The sequence below is a fragment of the Chelmon rostratus genome, chromosome 12 (genome assembly GCF_017976325.1).
Source record: "Chelmon rostratus isolate fCheRos1 chromosome 12, fCheRos1.pri, whole genome shotgun sequence".
Lineage (NCBI taxonomy): Eukaryota > Metazoa > Chordata > Actinopteri > Chaetodontiformes > Chaetodontidae > Chelmon > Chelmon rostratus.
The window spans coordinates 22,980,214-22,992,555 of record NC_055669.1 but is presented as its reverse complement, the minus strand read 5'-3'; the positions used below and the strand labels follow the sequence as shown (position 1 = coordinate 22,992,555).

At 42.7% G+C, this 12,342-nt stretch overlaps 1 protein-coding gene and 1 non-coding gene across 2 annotated transcripts in view; one reads left to right on the top strand and one right to left on the bottom strand.

The window, feature by feature from the left end:
• LOC121614437 (contactin-associated protein-like 4) overlaps positions 1-12,342 on the bottom strand; it is a 113,845-nt gene that overhangs the window by 26,897 nt on the left and 74,606 nt on the right. The window contains exons 13-14 of the mRNA XM_041948300.1: positions 3,591-3,697; positions 1,822-1,941 (exon numbers count right to left, since the gene is read on the bottom strand). Coding sequence (XP_041804234.1) covers positions 1,822-1,941; positions 3,591-3,697 — 227 coding nt within the window. The remainder of the gene's footprint in view (positions 1-1,821; positions 1,942-3,590; positions 3,698-12,342) is intronic.
• On the top strand, positions 8,696-8,778 carry trnal-uaa. The gene has a single exon. It is a non-coding gene; the product is annotated as a tRNA-Leu (tRNA).

The window sequence follows — 12,342 nt, the reverse complement described above, 5'->3', positions numbered from 1 at the left end:
AGCTCTAACAGCTCTGGGGAAGAAGCTGTCCCTCAGTCTGTTAGTGGTGGTGCGGATGTTCCTGTACCGCTTTCCTGATGGAAGAGGTACAAACAGTCTGTGGCCCGGGTGGCTGGGGTCCGTGGCGATGGATCTCGCCCTCTTTCTGACCCGACCTTCATATATAGAGTCTAGGTCAGGGAGGGGGCAGCCCACGATGCCCTGTGCAGTTTTAACCACCCGTGCCAGTTGTTTCCTCTCCTGTGCCGTGCAGCTGCCATACCACACTGTCACACTGAGGCAGAGGATGCCTTCAATTGTGGCCCTGTAGAAGTTAACGAGCAACCGAGAGGAGAGTCCAGCCCGTTTCAGCTTCCTGAGGAAGAAGAGCCTTTGTTGTGCCTTCTTCACCAGGCGGGAGGTGTTCATGGACCAGGAGAGGTCAGATGTGATGTGGAGGCCCAGGAACCTGATGTTGTCCACACGCTCCACCACTTCTCCGTCCATGAGGAGGGGGGCGTGACCCGTCTTCCTGGACCTCCTGAAGTCCACAATGACCTCCTTGGTTTTCCCTGTGTTCAGCACCAGGTTGTTGGCTGAACACCACTGGGTGAGCTGGTGTATCTCCTCTCTGTAGTGGGTCTCGTTGTTATCGGAGATGAGACCCACTACTGTAGTGTCGTCCGCAAACTTCACGACTGTGTTGGTGGGGTGGATGGCAGCACAGTCGTGAGTAAACAGGGTGAAGAGGGCTGGGCTGAGCACACAACCCTGTGGCGTGCCCGTGCTGAGGACCAGAGGGGATGATGTGATGTTCCCTATTCTCACCACCTGAGGCCTGTTGGTGAGAAAGTCTCTGATCCAGTGGCACAGAGACGCAGGCAGACCCACCGTGTGTAGCTTCAGCGCCAGCTTGTCTGGGATGACGGTGTTAAAAGCTGAGCTAAAGTCTACAAATAGCATCCTGACATAGGTGTTGGGCTGCTGCAGGTGGGTCAGGGCTGTGTGCAGGGTGATGGAGACAGCATCCTCTGTGGACCGATTCCCTCTGTAAGCAAACTGAAGGCTGTCTAGGTCCGAGGGGATGAAATACCACTCTTGTACTGTATTTGTATGTAGAATATGAAGATACAGCCAGCAGCAGATTAGCTTAGTTTAGCACAAAGACTGGGAGCAGAGGGAAACAGCTAGCCCCAAAATACACCTACCAGAACCTTAAACCTAGCTAATTAACACATTCAACAAAAACTGAAATGTATATCACACTTGTTGATTTTATATTTCAGTTTGTGTACAGACTAAACAAATGAGATATGACATGTTATTAAGTGAGACTGGGAGGTGCTGCTAGCTGTATTTTGAACTGAACTTGGAGAGAGCCAAGCTAGCTGTTTACCCACATTTCTAGTCCATGTGCTATGCTAAGCTAAGCTAATTGCCCGATGGCAATAGCTCCATATTTAGAGAACAGAAATGAAAGTGACACCAATCTTCTCGTCTTACTCTTGGCAAGAAAGCGAACTTGCGAGAAACACAGACAGTGACAAAAAGAGAGTAACAACAAAAAGATAACATAAGATTTATACACATATACTAATTATATGAAGCTGTAATACATCAGAACAGGAAGTGAGTCTTCATTATTCATATTTATGAGATTATAAGAAGAGAACAAATGATGTGACAGAAGAAAAACAGGACAGGAAGATAAAATGGATCAGAGCGTGATGAGAGGAGCATCATCACTTACAATTATGTAAATGTTGATCATAAAAAATGCTGAGTGATGGTGGTGGTGTGTGTGTGTGTGTGTGTGTGTGTGTGTGTGTGTGTGCGTGTCACCTGTCATGTTGCAGTAGACCAGCTGCGGTTTGATTGGCCCGCTGCCGTCCACGTCGATATAGAAATGTCCCGACGTGTTGCCGTTGTGTTTGTACGCCTCGCAGGACTGTTCGTACACAGCTGGGAGGAAAATAATGAGATCAGCTCCGGCATGAATCACATCAACATCAACACATCAGCTGGCAGACGCACACGGGAGCTGTGAGGGGATGAAGATTACACACTGTGGAGGATTATGGGTAAAGCTTTGTTCGTACGTATCGCCGCTGAATCACCATCTCATCACCAGAGTGAAGGCAATCATCTTAAGTTTTATTTCTGCAGCGGCGTCCCATAAAGTAAAGATTAATCCAACTGGAGGGGACAGCAATGACTGATGGGAGCACAAAGACTCAATAAATACAACTTTAGACCTTTATCGGCCCTGCATCTTCCTCTCTATCTCCATAAGTCTTCCTCTCCCTCCTCTTTCTGTCCCTCACACACCAAAGAATCAAACCCTTCAAGTCGAGTCATATGGAAAGGTTCCCACACTCTGCTCACCTGTTTGTCTTTCTCCTCTCTCTCTTTGATTCATCACATCCCCTCGGTGTGGTTAGAAAAAGGTTTTTCACAGAAACATCAGCAATAAAAACGAGACCAGAGGTGAACCGTGTGGGAAACTCTCCTCTTCTGGTCTCGAGGATTTGACTCGAGAGAATCGGCACAGAACCCGTAAATCTCACCCGTTAGCTCACCTCACTGCTGCGGTCCCATTCGTTCATTCAGGATTCGGCATTTTAGTCACGGCCACAGTCTCATCGACCTCCGTCATATCTCTCACATGCAAACAGATTTTACAGCACTGTAACCTCCTCCACCAGAAAAAAAAGGGTATGCAGCTATCAAATATAGCTCACAGGGGGTGCTCTCTTTAAAGGCTGATTCTGGTTTCTGAACATTTGGGCTTCATTTGTATTTGTTAATATGGCACTAACCAAAGTAATTGCTGGGATCTGGGAACATGGCAGTGAAGCAAGAAACACACAGTCAGATGATCAGACACCTGCAACCTTTTCACCTAAACAAATTCATTTCAAGGTAAAATTCAAATTTCAGCAAGTGCAACAAGTCAAATAACCCTAAACTGTGATGGATGTTTACCACAGACAGTTTGGGTAATAATCTTGCAGTTTGCGCTAGTTTGGCTCACCTGGTGAGGTGAGGTCTGATCATGTGAGTCAGATCTAAGAATTAACTTAGATAAGATATTTTCTGGACTGATAGAAATAATGGCCAAAAATTAGATCCAGGTTGTAAAGAATTTGAAGTGAATCTTGAGAAACGCGCACAGGCAGCAATACAAACAAATAATCGAGAAATGAGCTCTACTGCTCTCACGCCCACTGCAAATGCAAGTCATGTTGGAATTATAATAATTATTATAATAATGTCCTTTAATCACTCAACAAATGAACAGGCAAAACTACTATAATTCTGTTTGGTGAGTGGCTGTAACCACTTAATGTTTTCTGTGATTCCTGTTTAACGCTTTTATTGCATTATGTATGGAGCACTTGAATTCTATCATCTGTGTTTAATGGCAATAATGTGTTACTATGTTTTAATGAGTTTGTACCACAGGATGTTTAATCTAATCTCAATCTCAAAAATCCTCATTATCTGTTTGACACACCGCGTCATTCCTCTACCGTCTCACCTCTCGCCTCTGTCTATCTGTCTGTGTCTTTCTCCATCATGTGCTGCCGTTTGACTGACAGGTGACTTACAGCTGTGGCAGGTCGCGCCGCTGTAGCCGCTGTCGGAGCAGTTGCAGTGGAAGACGGTCCAGGACTGACTGCAGCGGCCGCCATGTTCACAACGGCTGGGAGAACACCTGAGATAGAGCGAGAGACATGTAAGTTTGTTAAGATTAGGGTTGATTTATTTGCTTTTTATGGCGGATTGGCATTTTGAGAACAATTCTCCTGGATCTGCTGCCAAATAACTTTCACAGAGGACAAAGAAGGCAGCTGACACTACACGCTACCAATACCAGAGGGCGCAAACATTTTACATGAAACCACATTTAGATTTCAGGTGATTCACTTTCACCTCACAGTCCAATGACTGAGAAGCTTCAGCAGCACACACTTGTTGCATTTGCACATGGTTATTGGATATAATTAAAGACAAACTCCCTGATTTTGTCACGCTGCAGTCACAGCAATCCCTCCCTGCACCTGTGATTTGTGTGGAGTATTAAAACATCCACAGTGAGCTGGGAGGAATGTTTCTTTCTTTATTTGAAGGCGTGTTAACAACATCAGGGAGGGAATCCTTGTTAATTTAAACACAAGATACTTGTGCTCAAAAAGAGGATTCATTCTCAGTGAAGAACCTTGGAGCTCTAATCTGCCTCTATACCTGCCAAAGAGCAGTGATTCCTAACACGTCTCTGGGGGTCATCAGGTGGAAACCTCCCTTCAACAGTGTTTTGCTACTTAGTCCCACGACACCTCCAGGAGGCTAGGCGGTGAACTCCGGCGTCCCGGAGTCAACCCCCCTAGTGCCAGTTCACACTGCTCCTACACAATCCAAACAGCACCGCCACATCCACTGACCCAGAGATGCTCCAGGTAGTGGCCAGTACCGATGCTACCATATAGCTATTGCTGATGCTAATGCTAACCGCTAAGAAGAACAGAAAAAGACAATACAGTTCTGATGCTACCATTTAGCTAATGTTAGTGCTAACGCTAAATGCTAACCGCTACCTGCTAAGAGGAACAGAAGAAGACAATACAGCTAGATTCACCTATACTGTTAATGTTAACTGCTAGATGCCAATGCTAACTGCTAAGATACTATCATACTACCACCGCTTTAGCTATTGTTAGCTGCTACAATGCTACCACAGGCCTAGATGCCACATGTAACTGCCAATTGCCACACTACCATCATCTACCCCTGCCTCTCACCAACTGCACCAATAAAAGCGGGGTGGGAATACAAACCCTGGTTCGGGTAGGGGGTAGAAAATAAAGAGGTAGAGTCAAAGATGAAAGTAGGGATTGGATACAGACCCTTGTTTGGGTAGGGGGTAGAAAATTTAGAGGGTGCTGAAGGTTGAGGCCTAATCCACAGACTAGATTTAACAGCCTCTTCTAACATTTCCTTCAAGAGTGCAGTAATAGGTTTGATTAAAGCATCTGCATGGCTCACAGGATCATCTGCGGAAGTAATAGAAGTAGCTAACAAAATAATAAACTGTACAACTAATGTTTCACTGATTGATCAGTTCACACAGGCTTTCAGTGTTCGCTCTGCTGGTTTTGCTGTCGCCTTGAGACACTGCTTTGCCCCCAGTTGACTGTTCGAGTCTACTGGATAAAAACTCTGACAGAGGACAGACTGCGCACACACTGTACTACAAGCATTTTACAGGATTAATGAGTGATCTAGATAAGTTCATTTATCTTCATTCTAATTACAACTTCCTGTGTTTAACCATGGTTTCAAACTCCCACCACCTTTCACAGAGAGAAAATTACTAAATTAAACTAAACGGCCACATTTCAAGGTCATTTATTCGAAGGCCATCAGTACACTTAAATCAACTGCTAAATCATGCTATACAGCAGTGTAGGGGGAATAGAACATCTTTCATTTTTAATATTGGTTTTCGTATGTAAGTTGTGGGATTTTGTGGGTTTGAAAAAATAAAAATGCTGAATCTTCTGGAGAATATCAATTTGAAACACCTTTCACCTCCTCAGAGAGATCAAAAGAACAATTTCATTATTTCACAGATTTCTCTCTTTAGATTTTTCTCTCATTTTATACAAAAAGGAAAAGTTTTCCGCTGAGCAGAGAATATCCTTTCACTTCTTCTCAGCGGCAGATCTTCTCCGATTGAACCGAGCTGCTCTTCTAAAGTGCTGCCGGGCTGTTTGAAGAAGCTCTTTAAATGAATCCAGCTCCCTGGAGGCTTCGCTGAAGCTCTGTGTGTTATTTATAGATAAATATCATGCTGCTGTAACCATCGTGACATGACAGTCCTGTGTAGGAGGGACGAAGGGAGCTGAAGGAGGGAGGCACTGATACGTTCATTTAACGCTGAAAATGAAACGTAAAATGAGAAGATGAAGCAATACACAGTATGTTGTGTTGTTCTTTCTCTGCATGTTCATGATCTAAACTGGATGTGGTCAAGGCTTAGAAGCAACCGAGGTGTTTCAGAAAATGCCCATAAAATGAAAACAGGTTTATATTTACAGCATCAGTTTTTCAGTTTCATCGTGCTCACACATTGTTCATTGATCCAGCATTTTTTGTCCAATAAAAAGTGATGCGTCATTATTGCAGAGCAAAGACGTATGAGGCAGGCAGCTGCAGAAATGTTGGCACCTTTGCAGTCAGCAGTGGAAGAAAAAGGAATATCCCCATTAAGAAAACTCCAAAATGGCCAAAAGATTAAGATTGTGTGAGTCTGAGCCTTCCTCAAAGAGAACGGTACCGCCTTCGACTGCAGGTGGCAGCTGAAGGAAACAACCGGATAACTCAAGGTCAGAGAGGACATGAATGTTGACTTAGCGATCAGCTCCTGAAGCTTTGAAAAGTGTGCAGAACAAACTGAACTCGGAGGAAAGTGCAGTCTTATGACGTTCAGGTAGAACTGTGGGATCTAACCTGCAGCAGCAGCCACATGTGAGTCCTGATGGAGGTGTGTGCAACTCAGCAAATAATAATAATGCCGTAATAAACAACTACAGTGGATCAACAAATCTACACAAACCTTAAACGAAAGCACTAAACCGCTAACACTGATATAAAGATACCTCAAATTAAAGTGGATGTGAGCTACAACCCTGTTAACAATCAGAACAGTATGTGAGGTTTGTTGCTCTCCTTCCTGTAGCTTCCCCTTCATGTCGGTTTATAAGTATAACACAATACAATTCAACAGCCCCCCAAATTACCATAAAGTTCAATCACATAAATCCAACCCAGTTTCAACAAAGATCACATTACATGTATTACTTTTAACTGTGGGTGTGCATAACTAGCTGTGACAGTGCACTGCATTATATCATCATTCTATCAGTTCATATTAGTTCTGGGTAAAGTGAGGTCCGTGCAATATGCTGAAGACATGTAGCTGCTGATTTTTTAAAATCTAAGTTTTTCAACCCCGTGAGCACCACAAAATCACATCGTTCACCTCCATTGCAGTGGCGTGACAATCGAAATCTTACAGACAGATAACCTGCGCACGGAAGACCAAGACGATGGCACGAGCACTTGAAGTAAGTGAGAAAATATGTGAAACCCACACTTACAAATCATACAGCTCAGCCTCTCATGTGCTCTCTGTCTCTGATGAGACACATACAGACGATACGTGACCTCGTTCTGCTGAGAAAAAGACAGCGAGAGGACGATGGGAGATGATGAGTAACAGTGTTTTTATCCACTCTGGTTGCCTTCCATCTGTTGGCCGGCTCGCACCTCCAGGAGGTTCGACACAGACACACACGCACACACACGTTTGTACTGTACTTCTATACTTGTGAGCAATGTCATTGATATACTGCATTCCCCCACCCCTTACCCTAACCTGAACCATCACAACTAAATGCTTGACCCTGGTCCTAAATCTAAAACCAGGTCTGAACGCTCAAACAACCCTTTGATGGTTTGTCTGAAAGTGACCAAAATATCCTCACTTTCCAAAAATGTCCTCAATCACTCCCAAAGTGTAAAACTCCAACTGGTTCTCAAACAATTAGATATACAAGTACACACACACACGTAACCCTGAGCTTACCTAACCTTAATCCAAGTCTTCATCCTCAAATTTCATGATTTACATTATGGGGACTTGTCTTTGTCCCCATAAGGACAGTGAGTCCCCACAAAGTGACTGTGTAAACAGATTTATGTCCCCACAACATGAGTAATACATAGCCACACACACACTTTTGCATCACTGGTGTTTGTGAAGCTTGGCAGTCTGTGCATGTTGTGTTTTTATCTGTGTTTATATTCATAAATACACGTCACTGTACACTGTCACATACCTTTACAGATTCTTATTTATCTAAGCGTAGGTGACGGTGTTTGAGTGTGTGTTTGCCCAAACCCAGGCAGGAGTACTGAAGAGAAAACAGATTACTGTACAGAATCTGCAGCCTCCATTTTATTTAGATAAAAGCCCTGACTCAGCAGCCTGTCAGCCTGCTACAGTGTGATTTTTTAGCTCCATTTATCTCTATACTGCTTTAATCTGAGAGTAAGCTGGAGCCTTGCAGATAAAGCACTTAGCTTTCACTTCAAATTCACATTACCACACTGCTTGGTTCTTTTTTATATATCTAGCGTGTGTGTGTGTGTGTGTTTGTGTGTGTGTGTGTCTGTGTGTGTGTGCGTGTCAGGGCTGTAATGAGTGTTGATGTTCAGTCTGGCAGCAGTGATATCTGATCTCCTTCACATATATGAACAGGAACATCTTTCTGTCTGTTGATGCTGGTTTGGTCTGCTTTGCCTACATGAGCTCTCTCTTAACTGAGTCACAATTTCAAACACGTGTATTTGACTTTGAGACTTTCTTAAAGTAAAAACTGACGTACACAAAGTATATTTGAGACCTTAAACATTTGTCCTATTGTCACATTCAGTATCAGGTGTTAATGAGTGACTAGACAACAATAAGAACAGGATGGTCATCAGGGTGTGTCACTTAAGATACAATAGAAGTTCTCGTGAGCTGCCAAGGAGAAGAAAAGCAAGGCCACAAATGTGCCAAATGTCCATTCTTTCTGATTCTTCTTCTTCTTCATATTTCTGTTTTTCCCTAAAAGCCTGAAATCGTCATGGATATCATTGTCCCAGTACCAGGATGGCCGAGTGGTTAAGGCGTTGGACTTAAGATCCAATGGGCAAATGCCCACGTGGGTTCAAACCCCACTCCTGGTATTTATATGAATTTGTCGGGCTACTGGTTGATGGAAAATTGCTCACAGCCATCAACTTGACAAAGAATGGATTGTGGTCCGTTGTGAAGTCTCTAACACACGACCGTATTGATCATTGTATTACAGATCTGAGCCTCTGTTGGAGGAAATTAAATATCTTCCATTCAATGTAAATTAACTTGTCAGCCTTGACTTAAAGAACTATTAACAAAGATGGCCGTGCAGCGTTAGCAGCTACTGTCTGTATACTTTAGTAAAAGAGGATGCTGCTGAGCTGAGGTGGCGGTGGAGGTGCTATATTAATGTTGTCTCTAACAGTGCCTCGGGTTATGCACGTTAACTGATAGTGCACCTAAAGCAACACTTAACTTCAATAATAATGGAAAATAAACTGAATAAGTTTGATACAGTGGATAGAAATGTTGTTGCAGTCATTTTTCTGGTCTCTAAAAGTCGTCTTTTCAGGATGGCTGCATGGTTAGTCCTCGTGGGTTCAAATCCCACCCCTGGTATTAATCATTTTATTAGTACGGTTGCAGCTTTTAATCATTAGTGACTATGAATGTTACAGGAAAGAGTCCATATATACAACAAAACCAGCTTGTTGCTACATCTTGAGCCACTGCAGGTAAAGTTAAAGCCTCTGATTTAGTGGTTGTTCTGCAGCTATTTTTGACTGGGCGTGATGTACTTTCCACTGTTTGGCGTTTTCTTTGGCATTGTCACATTTACTCAGTTGGATGACACACTTTCCTTCTTCCTCTGCTCGGAGCTATGAGCTGAAAACAAACATGTTCAGGTGTCCCTTGTGTTATGTGGGCTATTTAGAGCGTACTACGTGATTAATGGACTTGATTTCTCCACTTTTGAGCTCACAGTCCACCCGATGATTAGAAGCTTTGTCCGACCATTTTTTAGAGCTAACATATATGAAAAAAGAAATGGCTGAGAAGGTTGTTGTTAAACTCATTTCCCTGGTTGTTCACCTCTACGTGAAACAGGTGGACTTCTGTTAACTGCAATGTGAATGAGATCTGCGTTTGGATTCAGTACCAGCCCTGCTACAAGACTGATGGGTCAAGCCTATTAAATGCATGGCTGCTTTTATGTTGTACTCGTTGCATGGGGTTGTACTGCTATTAAGTCTGCACAAAGACGCACCAATACAGATGAACACCCTGCTCTGAGATAAAAGAAGTGTGCGGAAGCTGTATTCGTAACTCCATTTTACTTCAAACTCTATGTCTCATGGAGCCTAAATTTAATCAACAGAGTTACAGTGTGGGAAAATACGGTGGGAGCTGCTGCGATTTGTCTCTTGTTCTGTTCCAGTGAGCAGCCAGATCCATGCAGGAACTGAACTCTGCTGAATAATAATCTAATAAATGTAGAAACACAAAGATATTTAATTAAACCCACTGGAGCAGATTCTCCATCTTTGGTGGCTGTGTGGCTTTTGTGGGTGGGCTGTATTCATATGTATATACTGTATATACATATATATCTATGTGAGTGCTTATCTGCTGGTTGTTGCCTGGAGGAGAGTTTATAATTGTTATAATTACTGCTTTAATTGCGCTGTGTTTTTAGTGTGCCACAGAGACGAGCAGGAAATTAGTTCCACTCTCTTTATCTGAGATGACTATAAATGACTCTTAGAGAGATGATAATGGAAATAATGACATACAATGATGATGAACTCTTGCTCTGCTTGTGTTTCTGCATCTCTCTATCATATGTGGAGGTGAAAATTGGGGCATTTTCCTTCATAATAACATCTTCTGTTTTTAGCACATACTGTATAAATAGTGGACGGAGCTTCCGGGTCTGAAAAGTGAAGAAGAACTGAAGAAAGAAGTCTGAGTACATGCAAGCTTATGAGAAATGACCCCACTTCTCACTTGATTTATCACTTGAGGGAACATTTCCCTAATGAGTTTATGGTCTCAATCGCTAGTTTCAAGTCTTCAACACAGCATGATGTTCATTTTGTAAATTATGGCCCCATTTAGAATAAAATAGATGATAAAGCAGGCTACGCTTTAAGGTGTGGCTATCTTGTGATTGACACGTCTCTACCACGGTGTGTCCTCGGGTTCCCTGTCAGATCCAACCAAGACGGAGGCGTACAAATGTGTATCCTCCCCAGCTCCACGCTCTCATTTAAATATGGTCATTTCTGGCTCTAAATTACCAAGATGGCGACGACCATAATGCTAACCTCAAGGCTTCAAAACAGTAGTCCACAAACCAACGGGTCTCAACAACTACTGGCCAAAATTTGAAATTGTCTAACGCTCTGGTTTGTGACAAAACACCAGCATGTTGGCACACTGATGTTTAGCATTTAGCTCAAAACAGCGCTGTGCCTCCTTGCAGCCTCACAGACCTGCTAGCATGGCTGCAGAGAATTACAACTATAGTCTGTTACTGTAATTATTATATTCTAGAAAAGTGAAGGGTCATAGTTGGTGCCTGGACAACGAGGCCATTAGGGTACCTCAAAACAGAAAGTCTAAGGCTTTTAGTTTAAGTTATCTCTTTTGTTTTTCTTTTCTTCCTCTTTCTGGGTTTCCTCCCCCACGCCGTACGGCTCTTCAACACCTCTCGGGGAGGGCGACAAAAACAATAATCGACACAACAACTCCGAACCTACTACACACCTCCACCACACAGCATGGACACACACACTTTATCACACACACATCCATATGCTGGACTCCATCACACACACATCTAAATGCTGGACTTTATCACACACACATCTATATGCTGGACTCCATCACACACATCTATATGCTGGACTCCATCACACACACATCTATATGCTGGACTTTATCACACACACATCTATATGCTGGACTCATCTATATGCTGGACTTTATCACACACACATCTATATGCTGGACTCCATCACACACATCTATATGCTGGACTCCATCACACACACATCTATATGCTGGACTTTATCACACACACATCTATATGCTGGACTCCATCACACACATCTATATGCTGGACTTTATCACATACACATCTATATGCTGGACTCCATCACACACACATCTAAATGCTGGATCCAAGTGTGGACAAACCGACTGTTGCACACTGTTATTTTGCACAACTGCACTACTATGCACATATTTAACTGCTCGAATGTTTATCCTGTATTCAGATGCTTATCCTGTATAGCCAGATGTTAAGATGTTATCCTGGATAGCCTAGTTCTTTATTTGTATTTCACAATTTTTTTCTTATATTGTTATTTTGAATGGTATTTTTACCTCTTACTTGAAAGTTGTTCTTTACTAGAAAGTTTATCTCTACTTGTAAGTTGTTCATTGCTTGAAAGTAGTTCTTATTCGTATTTTGCATGCCCTTGTGTGTCCACCTTTTGGCTGCTGGAACTGCAAATTTCTCTTTGGAGATGAATAAAGTATCTATCAATCTATCTATCTATCTATCTATCTATCTATCTATCTATCTATCTATCTATCTATCGCATTAGTAAAATGCAGGTAGAAGACAAATAAAGAATGAAAACTCTTGACATTATTAACAGAGA